The 17056-nt window shown below is 56.9% G+C and overlaps 1 protein-coding gene across 1 annotated transcript; it reads left to right on the top strand.

The window, feature by feature from the left end:
* The first annotated feature begins 3082 nt into the window (after nucleotides 1-3082).
* Nucleotides 3083-16449, top strand: PES1 (pescadillo ribosomal biogenesis factor 1). The gene is made up of 15 exons (XM_052654540.1): nucleotides 3083-3174; nucleotides 5788-5867; nucleotides 7053-7206; nucleotides 8321-8430; nucleotides 9842-10013; nucleotides 10125-10214; nucleotides 12163-12279; nucleotides 12380-12454; nucleotides 12602-12691; nucleotides 12835-12965; nucleotides 13091-13216; nucleotides 13344-13528; nucleotides 13970-14178; nucleotides 14327-14488; nucleotides 15952-16449. The coding sequence occupies exons 1-15, from the start codon at nucleotides 3151-3153 to the stop codon at nucleotides 16033-16035; spliced, it is 1809 nt and encodes a 602-aa protein (XP_052510500.1). The 5' UTR covers nucleotides 3083-3150; the 3' UTR covers nucleotides 16036-16449.
* The last annotated feature ends 607 nt before the right edge of the window (nucleotides 16450-17056 follow it).

The raw sequence follows: 17056 nt of genomic DNA, 5'->3' as shown, positions 1-17056 counted from the left end.
AGAAGGGAATGGCAACCTGCTCCAGTATTCTTGCTGATTTGCTCTAGAAATGGAACAATTTCAAGCACAGCAATTGTGATCAGGGCTATTACTTGCTTGAGTACACAGTAATCTACAGCCATTCTCTATAATCAATTCAGTTTCTGCAAATATCAGACTGATGAATTAAACAGAGATGTGATAGAGACTGGGCTTCCCTGATGGCTCAGCAGGTAAAGAATCCGCTTGCAAAGCAGGAGACATAGGAAATGGGTTTAATTCCTGGGTCGGGAAGATCCCTTGGAGGAGGGTATGGCAATCCACTCCAGTAGTCTTGCCTGGAGAATCCCATGGACAGAGGAGCCTGGTGGGCCCTAATCTAACACACACTTGAGACAGAGACCGCCACCTCTGCGCCCCTTAGCTCCTTCATGGTGGCACCAGTCTCTGCCCTTCTTCCCTCTCTCTTCCCCCTTTCTGGAACACCCCTCACTCTTCCGCTGTGAGCACCACATCACTCTGGTTTTCCTCCCACCTGTCTGGCAATTTCCTGCAAAATCTTTGAGTCACCTTTCCCTATCCGGTTTCCATTTATTTTTTGCTTTGTAGAATAACTAGATTTTTACTTTATTTTAGCTTTAATTAAAAGTATATATTAGGGCTTCCCTGGGGGCTCAGTGGTAAGGAACCGCCTGCCAACGCAGGAGACATGGGTTCTATCCCTGACCCTGGAAGACCCCACATGCTGCGAAACAACTAAGGCCCTGCACCACAACTATTGGGCCTGTGCTCCAGAGCCCTGGAGACACAACCATGGAAGCCCGGCAGAGCCTAGGGCCCATGCTCCACAAGAGAAGCCATGGAAATGAGAAGCCCGTGCGCCACACTTAGAGAGTAGCCCCCACTCCCCACAACTAGAGGAAAGCCCAGGCGGCGGCAGAGATCCAGCACAGCCAAAAGCAAATAAATAAAATTATATTTTTCAAAAAGTACATGATAGAGGACTTCCCTGGGGGTCCAGTGGTTAAGACTCCACGCTCATAATGCAGGGGACACAAGTTTGAATCCTGGTCCGGGACTAATATCCCGTGTGCCTCAGGGCAACTAAACCTACGGCGCCACAACCAGAGAGAAGCCTACGAGCGACAACTAAGACCCAGTGCAGCCCAGAGTAAGTAAATACATGCTAATTTTCAAAGAGAGTACATAATGAAACACAGTTTTCAAAACAAGCACTGGCCCCTGCTTAATGTCTGCATTTACCTTTAAAGGGTGAGTTCTACGACCAGGATAAGGCAGTGATAAAGAATCCGCCTGCCAATGCAGGAGGTGCAGGAGACGTGGGTTGGACCCCTGGGTCAGGAAGATCCCCTGAAGGAGGAAATGGCAAGCTACTCCAGCATTCTTGCCTGGAAAATTTCATGGGCAGAGGAGCCTGGTGGGCTACAGTCTATGGGGTTGCAAACAGCTGGACCCGATTGAGCATCTATAACCACAACCTTGGGTCACGTCACATTCACAGGGCCTCAAATTTTTAAATTTGAGGCAAAATCCAAATGGAGTTAAGAAGCTTGAAGGAAGAAAACATCAAATTTTATAAATTTTATCTATTTCCCAGACCACACCACTTGGTATATTTGTATAAATCTTCTAATTATCCTGTGAGAACACAATACGAAATTTGTGTATACATATTAAAAGCTCAAACTGTTGGAGCCACGCGTCCCAGGAAACTCACTCAGAAGGACAAGGCAGATAGTGGAGTGCAGTTTATTACACCGGCGGGCCCAAGGCAGAATCTCCTCTTAGCCAAGGACCCCGACCAGCATTTGTGAAAATCTTTTATACCCCATGTGTACGTGTCTGAACCCACCACTCCAAATTCCTTGAGACTTACATAAACCAAGGAAAATACAATCCCAATAACCCCACCATTCATGTGCTATGTGCTCAAACAGTCAAACAATTAGCCAATAATCAATAAACCCAAGGTTACACTCTGATTGATACAGAAAAATGTATGGCCTGTCTGGAGGAAGGGGTGATTAGTGTACGTTTTCTCTTCAGCGATGACTAACCTAGATACGACCTTCAAGGCTCCCCTGTCTGGAGGAAGGGGTGATTAGTGTATGTTTTCTCTTAGGCGATGAATAACCTAGATACAATCTTCAAGGCTCCCCTGTCTGGAGGGGGCCTTATCCTTCTGTTGTTTTCATAGGCACTAAACACAGAGTTCCGAGTCCATTGGAAAGGTGGCTGGGCATAATCAGCATGAACAGGCCTAAGATGGAGTCCAGGCCCTATGAATTTCTTCTTCAAAACGTGTTAAATGTGCTTTTTATTTTTATTTTTTGGTGGCACCCCATGGCATACGGCATCTTAGCTCCTCGACCAGGGATCGAACCGGCATCTGGTGCTGAGGAATTGTGGAGTCTTAACAACTGGACCGCCAGGAAGGTCCCTAAATGGGCACTTAAAATATACAGAACACGAGTTCTGTAATCTGCTTGGCCTTTCGTCATTTTTCAACCCTCTTCTAAGGCTCAGAAAGTATAAGCGGCCTCTCGAATCTCTCCACCTTCGTGAGGAAAAAAGTCGGCTTGTGCTCTACGTATACCGGGTAACAGCCAATGGACACAAAGCAAAGCCAATAGCGAAGAGAGAGCAGCCTCATTCACCGCCCAGGCTGCCTCTCAGACGACCGAGACTAGTTCCCACGGCGCCCAGCAACCGCTACCATAACAACGCAACGCGCTCGCTCACCACGGAACGCGGTTCCCCTCTGCATCCCAGAAGGCGCTGCGCCGCCTCTAAGCCTTCCGCCCCCTTCCATCCCAACATGCAACGGGGCTCTAGACGTCAAGCGCGCGTCATCAGGATGATTATAAAAATGCCCGAATATCCGCCTTGCTTACACATTAAAAATGCCTGTAAGAGGCTCATAGAGAGGAAAGAGCCCGAAAGGTCAGTCTTAGCGATTTTTTTTTCAGACGGTTTAGTTGTAAATCTCAGGAGAAATGTTCCATCTTTTCCTAGATTCGCTCAGGCACCTTGTTGGACAGCCCGCACAGGCCGGCGGCGTGGGGCCCTCGGGGTCCTACTCGGGGCACGTGTGGAAGGAAGTGGCGGTGTCTGTCCGCGCGGCGCCTGTAGACCATCCAGCGTGGAGCCATGGGAGGCCTGGAGAAGAAGAAGGTGATGGGCGAGAGGCCGGGGCAGGGGGCTGGGGCTGCCCCAGGAGGTGGGGGACGGGAGCGATGGAGCCTGGGGGTTCCCCGGCCTTGGACCGTCGTGGGTGCAGAAGCGGCTGGGATCAACACGACAGGAGACAGCAGCCAGAAGGGATCCAATGATGGGCCGGGACGGCAGTACTCGCTGTGAAATCTGAAAAAGAAACCTGGGGTAGAGCTGTGAAAGGGAGTTGAGGTTACCAGGCAAAGCTCCACCCCAAAAGAGGCCGAGCTGGAGGACAACTCATTACTGAAAGCCTCATGAGCCTTATGTAGAGCTCACCGTTTTGTCGAGTTCATCGTCTCTGAGACTAGTGACTCCCTTTTTCTGTTGAATCAGGCCTGGTTCTAGACACTGGGGATGGAGACATAAACAACCAGATGTGGTCCCTGCCTTCCCGGAGTTCAGTTTTTATGGGGAAGTTGGACACTAAAGTAAACAATCAAATAAAATGGTCACAAACAAGCCTGGCAGGGGAAGTCTAAGTGCCAAGGTCCTTAGATGGAGAGGGCTCATTGTGTGCAAGAAATCAAACAATATCAGGATGGCCCAGGAAGAAGTAAACCAAGGGAAGAGTGGCATCTGGTGAAGTTGGGGTGGAACAGGGACCGGATCATGCAAGGCTGTCAGGCACAGTGAGGAAACTGGATTTTATTCAAAGTGCAGTAAGAAACAACTAAAGGGAGAGAATGTGATTTATTTTTCAAGGAGTTGTTCTTGTTGCTGTATGGAGAATCCTCTTGGTTGTAGGAAGAGATGAGAGAGGGGATGAGGAAGATATAGCTGCCTCATTTGTTTCTTTCAGCTCACAAGTTTCTACAGCAGATTTGTTGTTGTTTGTTTGACTGCACCTGGTCTCAGTTGCAACTTGAGGAATCTTCTTTATGGGATGTGATATCTTTAGTTGCCGCATGTGAACTTAGTTGCATGTGGGATCTAGTCCCCTGACCAGGGATCGAACCTGGGCCCCCTGCATTGGGAGAGTGCATGGGACCACCCAGGCAGGTCTTGACTGCCAATTTGTTTTTAACCCAGCAGGCCTTGAGCACCTAGAAAGTGCCTGCAATTGGAGCTATAAAGATACAACATAGCAAACCTGAGCTTGAGACACAGATGCAGACATGTCAGTGGATCATGGCAGTTTTTAAAGCTGTGACCGTTTTGACATTTTGAGCCAGATAACTGTTGAGGGGAGGCTTATGCTGTGTGTTTGTAGGATGTTTAGCAGCGTTCCTGACCCCTTACCCACCAGGTGCCAGTAGCACCTAACAGCCCCAAGTGCAGACTCCATCGCCCTGTACACCTGGGGAGAAAAGTCACCCCAGTTATCTTTGATTATCTCCTTAAGATTTGAAAGGGTAAGAATGGTGACAGTGTGGCATAGGGCAGTGGAAAACAGTTTTAACAAAGGCAGAAAGTCATCTTTGTGTCCCCAGGATTTGGCATGGGCCTGATCCCTTAGACAGGTAATAAATGCCTAAGGTTACGAATGAAGGCAGGGCGTGTTTTGTGACTTTGGGGTTAGCCATAACATACCCCTTAGGAGGCTACGGGCTTATCCCTTCAGAGCTGGACCTGGCCATGGAGGCCTATGCTGTCGCAATCCAGCAGAAGACCTCATTGGTGACATTGTAGGGAGCTGGTATGGCATGCTGCTGGTCTCTTGGGACACAGAGCTTTGAGCGAGGCAGCATCTAGCGCTGCACACATCCAGGTGATTGCACAAGACCACACGGTCCTCGGGGGCAGGTAGAGACCAGGCTTTTTGTCTTTTGTTACCCTCCTAGCGTCTAGCTAAATAAACATTGGAACATAGTATAGGTCTTATGGTTGTCTCTTGAATGAATGAATGACTGGGGAAGGAAGGACGCTGTGTGGCTTTGAGTGTGCATTTTCAACCAGACAGTGTCATCTCCAAGGGAACAGGAATTGGTTGGGGGACATGTTTGATATAACAATGATGTGTGCCCCTCTGAAGGACCACATTACGTAAAGAGAGCTGTACCATGTCTATGGTGTTAACATTTTGGGAGGCTGTGAGAGAGGGTGATGAAGGGGGAGAAAAGGTCTAAAAGCCCTCCAGTGGTGGAAAGGCTGGTTATAATGAAAAATAAGTTGAGAACCCTGGCTTAGTGGACAAGGCACTCAGGCTCTGGACTTGGACCTAGGTCTGAAGGCAGCCCCAGCTCTTAGAAAGCTGTGTGACCCAGGTAGGTTATTTTTCTGAGCCTGTTTTCCCCCGTGTGACATGAGAATTTTAATGGCACCCACGTCACAGTGTTGTGGGGATTAAATGAAGTAACATGTGCAAGTCAGTCATCATCATGGTCGATGCTTAGGGCTACTGCTAAGGGCTTGGTGCGGCACCCGATCCACAGCAACCTCATGGTGCCCGCATCACACAGATGTGTGTGTCCTCCGTGCCGACAGCTGTAAGGACCGTGCGGGCATGCTCCCTCCCCACGGCCTCTTGGCTGTGAATCCAGAACAGTCGTCACCTTTTGCATGAGGAACGTCCAGAAGTGGCTGTCTGTCACTGCAGCCATTGCTAACGGAGAATTGATTTTCCTCCCCAAGTATGAACGAGGTTCTGCCACCAACTACATCACCCGAAATAAAGCCCGGAAGAAGCTGCAGCTGAGCCTGGCCGACTTCAGGTGAGCAGTAAGACCGTTTTGCCTTCTTACCATTCGGGTGTTCACTGGAGTAGCTCTTCGAATTTCCCTCAAGGGCTTTTCTTTTACATTCACAACTTGAGTGATGGGTGTAAGAAGCCTAGCTTTCGACCTCTCTCAGGTTTCAACACCCCTTTCTTCCTCAGCTTAATCATTTCTAGCTTTTTATTTAAAGTGAGAGATGTGGGACTCTTCCTTCTAGACACTGAAACACTTAGAGGCCATTGTTGGGCTATTTATTGACCTGATATCAGTGCTGTGTCCCAGGGAGTAGGAAGGTCTGTGGAGAGGGAGAGAGACTGGGCAGTAGCCAGTCGGGTGGAGCCATCAGAACGCTGTGTGCAGCGTTCATTGATTAAGTTAATCATCAGACCAGTGTGATGCCCTAAAATTGATTGTAATAGCATCATCAAAGATTACTAATCACAGATCACCATAGCAAATATAATAATGAGGAAAAGTTCGAAATATTGTGAGAATTAGCAGAATGTTTCAGAGGCACGAAGTGAGCAGGTGTTGGCTCCGATGGACTTGCTGAATGCAGGGTTGCTCAGACCTCCAATTTGTTTAAAAAAAAAAAAAAGGCTGTCTTTGTGAAGTGCAGTAAATGCAGCGCAATAAAACAAGGTGTCCCTGTGTGCGGCTGAAGCACCGCTTTCTCAGCGAGGCCTCTCCTAGCTCCCTTTGCTGAAAGAGGTGCCTGCAGTTGGCCCTGCTTTCTCAGCGAGGCCTCTCCTGGCTCCTTTTGCTGAAAGGGGTGCCTGCAGTTGGCCCTGCTTTCTCAGGGAGGCCTCTCCTGGCTCCCTTTGCTGAAAGGGGTGCCTGCAGTTGGCCCTGCTTTCTCAGCGAGGCCTCTCCTGGCTCCCTTTGCTGAAAGAGGTGCCTGCAGTCGGCACTGCTTTCTCAGCGAGGCCTCTCCTGGCTCCCCTTGCTGAAAGAGGTGCCTGCAGTCGGCCCCCGTCCGTATTCCTGCTAGTCTCCTTTCTGGTGCTCCGGACATTCTGCATGTGTCTGTCAGGACCTTGTGGCGGTCAGGCTCCTTCCTGAGGGTGTGCGCTTTCCCAGGGGCAGGGCTCCTGTGCTCCTTGCTCACTGTGGTTTCCCGGGTCCAGCATGGCCAGTGCTCAGCAAAGTTTGCTGATAGAAGGAATGGCATTTGTCTTCCAGGCGGCTGTGCATCCTGAAAGGCATTTATCCCCATGAACCCAAACACAAGAAGAAGGTTAACAAGGGCTCCACAGCTGCCCGAACCTTTTACCTCATCAAAGATATCAAGTTCCTCCTCCACGAACCCATCGTCAACAAGTTCCGGGAGTACAAGGTGAGGCTGGGCTCCGGGGCCTGCCGGGGGCCCTTCCCAGCTCTATGGAGACCTGCTAACACTGATCTCAGGCAGGTTGTTTGATCTCTGTGAGCAAGTCTCTACAAAGGGTGAGGTAATTCTCCCTCCAGATTGTGTCGGGGGATTGACTGAGCTCTTTCTGTGTGGGAATCATTTACACAGAACCTGGCCAATGATTAACACTTGCTTTGTCATACCTTTCCCCTAGTTCTTTTGGGAAAAAGTAAATTAATTGCCTGTGAGGCAAAGATTGTAGTCTTTCAGGGTCTCTCTGGTGTATTTTCTGCTCAAAGAACCCCATCTGATTCAGGTTCTTTCTGAAATTGCTCCCAGGAGATCAGGCGTTTCATTCTGCAAATAGAAACCATTAAATGCTTAAATACCATAGGGAAAGTAGAGATCTAATTATACCAACCGCAAATAATTGAAAGTGACTGCTGGTACTGTAGCCTTTGCCGAGCGACAGGGCCAGGCTGAGGGGTGCAGCTGCTGGTGGCCCTCTCCACAGAGCCCACCGAGGTGCAGCTGGGGTTTGTGGCCTCCTGAGTTCATGACAGTGGGCCCCTCGTGGGACTGGTCACTGCTCACGACCACAGTGGAGGGGGCCTCCAAGCATCTGGGGAGCACAGAGGACAGGCCCGCCCTGAAGTGCTTGGAGGGCGGCAGCTGTCAGTTAAGAGGACTTTCCGGGGCCACCATTGACCTCAAGTGTGTTTTCCCCTGTGGCCCCGCCCCACATGTGGGCCCATGGCTTGCTTTCACGGACACACAGGCTGGTGTTTCTGGCCTGACCTCCTGGCCCTGACTTGCCTCACTTCTCAGTTGGAAAATAGGGCTGAAAACATTAAACTTTCATGTAAACATGTGGAGTCAGCACGTCTGAGTGCTTATCCCTGTTCACCTGTCAACCGTGTGGCGGGCTGGGTTGGGTTCACGGCTCCGTGGAGGTGGCCGAGGGGGCAGATGGTGCCGGCAGACAGCTGTGGTTGGCTTCTGGAGGCCTCGGAAGTCCCCCCAAAGCCGAGCATCCCTCCCCCACAGAAGGGCTGCCCAGGAGCCCCTGGCCCACATCAGCGGTCTCCTCCTCCCGCAGGTGTTCGTCCGGAAGCTGCGGAAGGCCTATGGGAAGAGTGAGTGGAACACGGTGGAGCGTCTGAAGGACAACAAGCCCAACTACAAGCTCGACCACATCGTCAAGGAGCGGTGAGCGGGGCTGTGGCCTGGCACTAGGGGCACAGTGGGGAACACGGCCGAGACCCCACCCCCAGAGCTGGCCTCCTCTTGGAGGAAGCAGACCAGGAAACAACTCCATGTTCTAATGGTTGCATGTCCACACGAGTGCCGTGGGGGATGCTCTCTGTGAAGGGAACTGGAGGACACATGTGACTTACAGGCTGGTCAGAGGAGGTGTCTGAGGGCAGACCTGAGACAGCCAGGGGAAAGTGTAGTTCAGGAAGAGCAAACAGCGAGTGCAAAGGCCCTGTGGTGAGAGAGAGCCAGAGCCCTGGGGGGGCACGGACGTGCATGGTCAGTCCTGGAAGTGTGGCTCGACGCCTCTGACATCAGCTGTTTCTTGCCCATCCTTCTCCACAGTCCCCCTCTGTCACTGATTAAATCGGGGGTACGCTTGGTAGTGCCTGGAGACACTTCCGGTTCTCATGACTAGGATGGTAGGGGGGTCTCCTAGTATTCAGGGGCCACAGATGCTGCCCAGCCCCCTGTGGCACACAGGGCAGCCCCCACTGCCCAGAATAACCTGGCCCAAAGTGGCAGCAGTGGTGAGATTCAGAAACCCGGGGCTCCCTGAACGTCTGTCTTTCTCTTGGGGGCTGTTGGCCCGGGAGCGCTCAGCTCCGAGCCGGATGGACTTGGTCTCCTTAGTCGGGGCAGCCAGCTGAGCAGCACCCCCAGCCTGGGAGCTCCACGGAAGGCGTTCTCACCCCAGCCCTGCGGCCACAAGCTGGGCGGCCCAAGAACAGCTGCTGCTCCGAGCGGCTCCTCCGCTGATGGAGAGCTGGCGAGTGTGACACGGCTGTCCTGTGGAAGGAATGGAAAAAAGGTGCATGAGCAAAAAGCAGGTGTCTGGATTCACAGGCGCACCAGGTGGCCGTGTGATGGTGCTCCCGTTCTGCGGCACCCCCTCCTCAGCCGTGGCTCAAGAATGAGTGGCGCGTGGTGTTTCTAGGAAGGGCTCGGTGGTGGGGGTGGTCTGTGAGGTGGAGAGCGAGGGGACTTGGAAACGTCCAGGGGCTGCCCGAGGCGCGGGCTTCTGCACCCGGAAGCCGAGCGCCTCTCCCGTTGTCTCTCGAGAGGCCCCCGTGGGCCTTTCCTCTCTCTCAGGCTGTGTCTGAAGGCCCGGCCGCCCCTCCTGACCCTCGGAGCTAAGCGGGCTCCTCCTGGTTCCGCGGTTCCTCCCAAGGCCACGGGGAAGCCGGTGCTGCCAGCCCCTGGGGCGTGGCCCGGCTCCCCGCCTGGGAGATGGTGGTGGCCTGGCCAGGCCTGGCGCGGGGAACGGGGCCTCTGGGGTGGCTGACGGGCGGCGGCAGCGGGGTTGGAGGCCCCTCGGGAGCCCAGGCGGAGCGGCCTCATGAGCGCCGCCCCCCCGGCCGCGCAGGTACCCCACGTTCGTCGATGCGCTGCGGGACCTGGACGATGCCCTGTCCATGTGCTTCCTCTTCTCCACCTTCCCGCGGACCGGCAAGTGCCACGTGCACACCATCCAGCTGTGCCGCCGGCTGGCCGTGGAGTTCATGCACTACGTCATCGCCGCGCGCGCCCTGCGCAAGGTGAGCCGGGCTGCCCGGCGGGGCCCCGACACCCAGGGGCCTCATGTTCTCCCCGCCCGCCCCATCCCCCCGCCGCCTGGGGCCCTCACACACCGTCCCGCTCCTCCACAGGTCTTCCTGTCCATCAAAGGCATCTACTACCAGGCCGAGGTGCTGGGCCAGCCGATCGTGTGGATCACGCCCTACACCTTCTCCCACGACGTGAGTGTTTCCCCGGGGAGGGTCTGTGCCGGGCCGTGGCTCCCTCTCCAGTTCCTAGACAGAGACGAGGGGGTGGGCAGGGAGGGGATCGTCGTGTCCTGCAGAACCAGCTGGGGTCTTGAGTGCCGGTCTGGTGGGGTGGCGAGGGTGGGGGTAGTGTGTGGTAACAGGAGCCTGAGCCAGCCTGGCTGCCGTACCTGCTGGCTAGTTGGCCTCGGGCACGTTCCCCTACCTCTCTGCCGCGTTTAATAAGGCGCCTGCACTTCTAAGCCTTTGTTGTGAGGATTTGAGGGAGAAGAGCTCTCACAGTGCCTGGTCCACAGGGGTCGCTGAAAGAAGAGTGACCAGGCCAGGCCGAGTGCGCCTGTGTGCACGGCCTTACTTAGAGCCCAGCCTGCCTCCGACCCGTGGGGTCCTCCTCACTCTGCTTTCTCTGTTTTTTAGACTGGGGGGGTTTGAGGCAGGATCCATGAGGGGAAATGCTGGCTTGGCCTCCAGATGGGGGTTGTCAGCCCCACAGGGTCACAACTGATTTTTCGTGCGGTGGGCCCATGTGGGGCCCGCTTCCTGCTTCATCTAGACCTGGCTAGATGGTGGGTTTGCTGCCCGGGGAGCGGGTGCTCCAGCCTGAGCTCATAGTCGGGGTCCGCTGGGTCCCTCCCTGCTCCTTAGTCTGGGCTGGGCTGGGGGGCTGCTGGCTGGAAGCCCTCTGAGGCCCGGCAGTGGGGATCGGTGGCAGCCTCCGTGGGTAAGAGGTGCTTGGCCCCCAGCAGCCCGTGTCTGCCCCGGGGGCCGGCGTGTGCGAGTCCGTGCTCTTCCCTGCTTATGCCCTGCCCTGTCCCTCCTCTCCCTGATCCTTCCTGCCCGCCCTCCCTCCTTCCCCAGCCCTCCCTCTCCTTCCTGCTCTCTGATGTCCCACCCACGCGCTGCTCAGACTGGCCTTTGTCTGTCCCGCGGGGGTGAATAGGGCCCTATGGTGGCTGGCCTCCACACAGCTGGTGCTGGGGGCATGGGGGAGGGCATGGGCCGCCCCTTCCTCCTCCCTCTCTGGCCAGCTCACTGCCGCTGCCTCCGCCCAGCAGGAGGATGGGGGACCCGGGCTGGGTCACAGCTGGGGCCCTCGTATGTGCCCCCCCACCCCCCTGTACAGCCAGTGCTGGGCTCCCAGCAGCAGGACCCAGGCAGGTAGTGGGGTTCAGGGGGCTGCCGGGCCGTGGGGAAGTCCTACTCACATGCCCCCAGGCCTCTGGAAGGACCGAGGTATCAATGAGGGGACAGATGGGACTGTGCTCTGTTTTTGCCCAGGCAGGCAATGTTTCTCAGGAGCACCCTGAGGGTGGGCCAGGCGGCCGCCCGGCCTGCCCCAGGTCCTCGGGCTATGCCTTTGGTTTGAGCCTGAGGCAGGGTCATTAGAGTCTGAGTATTGGTCCCAAAGGTCCCGCCAGGGCTTGTGGGTGCAGTGTGCCATCCGACCACTGACCCAACTGCCCCTATCCAGGCAGGTGGGCTGTTCCAGGGCCGCCTTGCCCAACTGTCACCCAGGTGCTCACGGGCTAGCCCCAGAGAAGACAGTAAATGAAAATTGTGAGCTGGGCGGTGGAGCAGGTGTGAGCGGCCTCTGCAGGGTGAAAGTCTGACCTGCAGAATGAGGGGGCAGTGGGCATCAGCCAGTACTGGGCACCTCAAGACAAAGGCTTCCCTTTCTCACCACTAGCGGGGATCTGGCCCTGGCCTCCAGGACAACCCTTGGGACACTTGTCCAGAGCCTGACTGGTACCCAGGATGCTCCTGGGTGGGGACCCCCTGGACTCTTGCCAAGAGGCTGAGCTCTGAAGGCAGGGCAGCCCCCAGGACCCGCCTGGTCCTAGGGCAGCCAGAGCCCCCACTCCGGGTGGCTGTCCGTGTGCTTCTTGCACTGACACCGCCTGCACGCCTGCTGTGTCCGCAGCACCCGACAGACGTGGACTACAGGGTCATGGCCACATTCACCGAGTTCTACACCACGCTGCTGGGCTTCGTCAACTTCCGCCTCTACCAGTCTCTCAACCTGCACTACCCGCCCAAGGTAGGCCCGTCCCCCGGCGGGCCGGGGGGCCCAGCCTCTGCCCGCAGGGAGGTGGGGACTGGGGCCTCCCTTCTCTGACTGTCCCCACCCCGCCTCCCAGCTAGAGAGTCAGGTCCACACAGAAGCAAAGACCAGCGAAGACGCCTATGCGCTGGACTCAGAGAGCTCTCTGGAGGTGAGAGGGGCTTCCAGTGCCGGCCCTGCGTCCCCCAGAACCCAAGCCCACCGACGGCTGTCCCAGAGCGGTCAGTGCTCCCCCTCCCCATGCTGCCCCCACCCCCGCCCGCAAGCAGCATCTCTACGGCCCCGCTTCTTTCCACAGAAACTGGCCGCCCTCAGTGCCAGTCTGGCCCGCGTGGTGGTGCCCACGGAGGAGGAGGAAGCTGAGGTGGACGAGTTTCCTGCTGATGGGGTGAGTGCTGCGCGGCTTTCTGGAGGCGGGCCGGGGGCCCTGAAGGGTTTAGGAGGAAGCTGGGGAGGGGCTCATCTCTAGCCTCTGCCTCCCGTGGGGGTGCGGGCGGGCCCGACAGCGTGAGCGGCCCCTCCTCTCGGCAGGAGATAGCGGCACAGGAGGAGGACCGCAGGAAGGAGCTGGAGGCACAGGAGAAGCACAAGAAGCTCTTCGAGGGCCTGAAGTTCTTCCTGAACCGCGAGGTGCCCCGAGAGGCCCTGGCCTTCGTCATCAGGTGGGGGCCTGACCGTGCCGGCTGGGTCCCACTCTGGACTGGGGACCCTGTGGGGGCGAACAGGTGTGTTCTGGGAGGGTGAGCTTGTGCCTGAGGACCCTCGTGGGCTCCCCCTGTGCCTGTAGGAGTTTTGGGGGGATCGTGTCCTGGGACAAATCTCTGTGCATCGGGGCCACCTATGACGTCACAGACCCCGGCATCACCCACCAGATTGTCGACCGGCCTGGGCAGCAGACCCCGGTCATCGGCAGGTAGGCCCCCGAGGTCCTCTTCTTCCTCCACGTGTTTGGGTTTCTGGGGGCGGAGGTCTGCGTCCAGGGCCCTGCAGCCGGGTCCTCGGGGGCCCCGTGACTCTTCTCCACTCTCGCCCTCCGCCAGGTACTACGTGCAGCCCCAGTGGGTGTTTGACTCAGTGAATGCCCGGCTCCTCCTCCCTGTGGCAGACTACTTCCCCGGGGTGCAGCTGCCCCCACACCTCTCGCCCTTCGTAACAGAGAAGGAAGGCGACTATGTGCCTCCAGAGAAACTGAAACTCCTGGCCCTGCAGCGGGGCGAGCACCCAGGTGCGTGGAGGAGGCTGGACCGGGCGGGCTGGGCAGGCTCCTCCAGGCCCGCCTGGGCTCCCAGGCCTCAGCTGGCCGCTTCCCTGGTTGGCTACGGAGGTGGCACGCTCCAGAGAATTGGGCAGTCAGTGGGGACACAAAACCTTGTAAGCCCTCCTCGGAGTGACACGGCTTAGGAGGAGGAGGTGTTTGTGTCCTAGAGTCACGTGTCAATTGGTGTCCAGCGTAGCTGAGCAAAATGGTCTGGAAGTTTCCGTGGGAGGCAGCAGAGCTGAGGGGTGGGGGGCCTGGAGCTTGCTCTGAAGGCAGCTGGGCCCGGGGGGAGGTGCTGGGGGGCCGTGGCCGAGCCAGCCCTGCTCTGCCCGGAAGGTCTGTAGTGCAGGTTCTCACACCGCGAGGGGAAGAGCAGACCCCAGGGTACAGAATTCTTGTTCTTTGTAGGAAACGTGAATGAATCCGAGGAGGAGGATGAGGAGGAAGACGACGGTGATGGCGAGGAAGAGGAAGAAAAAGAGGAGGAGGAGGAGGACATGGAGGCTGATTCGGAGAAGGAGGAAGAGGCCCGGCTGACCACCCTGGAGGGGCGGAGGCTGGAGGGGAAGGCGGAGGCCCAGCTCACCGCCCCGGAGGAGCAGAGGCTGGAGGGGAAGGTACCCGGGCGTGGACCAGGGTCTCAGCCCCGGAAGCGGCGCCCCACCCCCCCAGCCGTCTTGGTGCCAGAAGGGCGGGGGCCAGAGAGGGCGGGAGGTGGAGTGTGGGGTCAGCCTGTCCCCAGCAGCGTCCTCCCTGTGTCCCCAGAAGCCCAGGGTGATGGCAGGCACAGTGAAGCTGGAGGACAAGCAGCGGCTGGCCCAGGAGGAGGAGAGCGAGGCCAAGCGCCTGGCCATCATGACGATGAAGAAGCGGGAGAAGTACCTTTACAACAAGATCATGTTCGGCAGGAAGCGCAGAGTCCGCGAGGTGAGTCTCCCCGCCCCACCTCCCAGCCTAAGGCTCCAGGTGGGGCCTCACAGATGAGCTTCCAGGCCTGGTGGCTCTCCTGGGCGGACTCTGGGCCAGGGAAAATCTCTGAGAGAGTGCTGTGTACAGCAGAGCCTGAGGGGTGGGAAGGTGGCTCAGGCCGCATTGCCTGCACGGTGGTCTGTGCTGACAGCCCCCCAGTGTTCTTTTGTGCATGTAATAACACGGGTGTTATTCGGGGGGGCATCATGCTGTGCAGCCTGGAGGAGGGCATGGCAACCCACTCCAGTAGTCTTGCCTGGAGAATCCCATGGACAGAGGAGCCCGGTGGGCTACAGTCCATGGGGTCACTGAGCGTTGGACACGACTGAAGCGACTCAGCGCACACACACGTGCCATGCAGACAGCACTGCGCCTTACTGTGTTTCACAGATGCGGTGTTTGTAGAAAAGGGAAGGTTTGTGGCAGCTCTATGTGGAGCAAGTCTGTTTAGCCCCATTTTCCCAGTATTTTCTCATGTCATGTCTCGCCGTCACCAGTGACATTGGTAATTCTCACACTATTTCAGACTTTTTCATAATTCTCTGTTGTAGTAATGTGTGATCCGTGTTCTTTGATGTTACCATCAGTAAAAGACTTCGTTGAAGGCTGAGATGGTGGGTGGCATTTTTTCAGCAGTGCAGTCTGTTTTAAAGACTGTGTATGGATGGTGTTTGTAGACACCGGGCTACACGCTGCTGAACAGACAGCAGCGTAGCATGAACAGAACTCTTATGTGCGCTGGGAAGCCGAAAAGTTCCTGGCGCTCTCTTTATTGTAATGCTTGCTTTTTGGGGGTGGTGGGTGGACTCACACCCAGAGTGTCTCCAGGGTCTGGTCTGCCTGAAGGCCATTCTGCTGTGCTTGTCATTTCGTGTGAGCCGTCCATGGCGTCACACAGTGCCCGCTGACAGGGCTAGACTGTCCCCCTTTTCTAGTCATTCTCAGAAAACACTCTTGAGCACCTCTCCGCCTTACTTCCAAGGGCCTCTCTGCAGGGTAAATTCTTAGGTGTGTAATTGCCAGGTGGAAAGGCCTGCCTGTTTTGGAAATAGATCATGCCAAATGGCCCAGGCGAATGACTACTCCAGGCCGACCCCTCCAGCAGCTCCTGGTGAAGGTTTGAAAGGCCCCTGCTTTCCCAGGCGGAGCGGGGCAGTGGGGCAGTGGCCTTCGGCCCTGGGAGCCTGCGGTCCTCCTGGCTTGCTGGTGGCCCGTGAGGTAACAGTCATAAAGGCAGAGTGAAGACCCGGTTCCTCACCCGAGGCTCTTTGGATCGATTTGCTTTCTCCCCGTGACGATTTGCCCGTTAGCTTTTCTGGAAGCTCTGCTTTTAAGGGGTGGCCTTGAGTAGGAGAAGGGGGAGTCCCCATCCCGCCTTCCTCCCGCCCATCATAGCTTAATTCTCCCCTTCCTCCTCGCAGGCCAACAAACTGGCAGAGAAGCGGAAAGCCCATGACGAGGCTGTGAGATCGGAGAGGAAGGCCAGGAAGCTGCGAGCACTGTGAGCGGCAGTGGCTTCTCATCAGGCGAGGCCAGCTCACAGCAGTGGGGCTGGGCGCAGGCACCGGCGGGCCTGGGCGAGGTGACGGGCCTCCACTGCTTGCTGTCAGCCCCTCTCCCCTCTCTGCCAGCCCTGGCCTCCGCTCGCTCTCTGGCTGGGCCTACAGGCAGCCCCGGCCTCCCTTGGATGGCGCTCCCAGCAGGTGGCTGCGCAGAGGAGAGGCTTCTGTGCCTGGCCAGACGTCAGGCTCCCAGGAGCCAAGTGCCACGGGATGGGGGTGGGGGAGCCCGACCTGCCCCTCCCCGACTGCTCCCATTCACCCTGGCTTTCCGCACCCCCTCCCCCACACGCGGTTGGCCCCGTGTGTGACGGGCAGAAGGTGGGGAAGCATTTGTTAATAAACAGCTGGAGTTGTGCAGCCAATTGAGTCCTGTGTTCACAAGCTTTCCTGGGGTTGGAGAAGGGCTACCTTGTACCCTGGGCTCCAGCCCTCGGTTCTCACTGAGAGGGCCGGTCACTGCCCAGACGCCTCTGGATGTCCGTGGACCCCACGTTCCAGCCTGGAGACCTTTGCTCTGTGAAACGCTTCCTCACATGTAAGCTGAGAGTGGAAGTTCTGGCGCCTTTGTCCCGGGTGTGTGTGGTGGGCTCAGTGACGCTTTAGAGACTCACTAGTACCAGGCGTGTCTGGTAGGCAAAGCGCTCGGCGAACCCCCAGCATGACTGTCACTTCCTGCTGCAGTCTCCCCTGGAGGCGAGAGCCAGTGTCTACGCGTCTGTGGGGCCTGAGTGGAGGGGCCACGGCACCTGGCGGGCTTGTGGGCAGAGCTGCCGGGGACCCCAGCGTGGCTCTGCCAGCAGCCTGGCTTATAACCTGGGCCGGGCCATCCTTCCAGTTTCCACTTGACTCTGGCAGTGCCCCATCTGGACTGCCGGTGCCCCGTGGCAGAGCCAGGGCCATGGGCTGGTCACTCAATCCCTCCCCGGTCAGGCAGGGAGATTCTGAGCCACCGCCTGCCCCAGCC

This window comes from Budorcas taxicolor, chromosome 17, assembly GCF_023091745.1.
Source record: "Budorcas taxicolor isolate Tak-1 chromosome 17, Takin1.1, whole genome shotgun sequence".
NCBI lineage: Eukaryota > Metazoa > Chordata > Mammalia > Artiodactyla > Bovidae > Budorcas > Budorcas taxicolor.
This window is presented reverse-complemented; position numbering and strand designations above follow the sequence as displayed.

What these genes read in the sequence shown, in the direction of transcription:
- PES1 (XM_052654540.1), top strand. Translation starts at nt 3,151, where the DNA reads ATGGGAGGCCTGGAGAAGAAGAAG. An exon ending in CAGACCCCGGTCATCGGCAG is followed by an intron (nt 13,217 to 13,343) that starts GTAGGCCCCCGA and finishes GCCCTCCGCCAG; the next exon opens with GTACTACGTGCAGCCCCAGT. An exon ending in GGAAGCGCAGAGTCCGCGAG is followed by an intron (nt 14,489 to 15,951) that starts GTGAGTCTCCCC and finishes TCCTCCTCGCAG; the next exon opens with GCCAACAAACTGGCAGAGAA.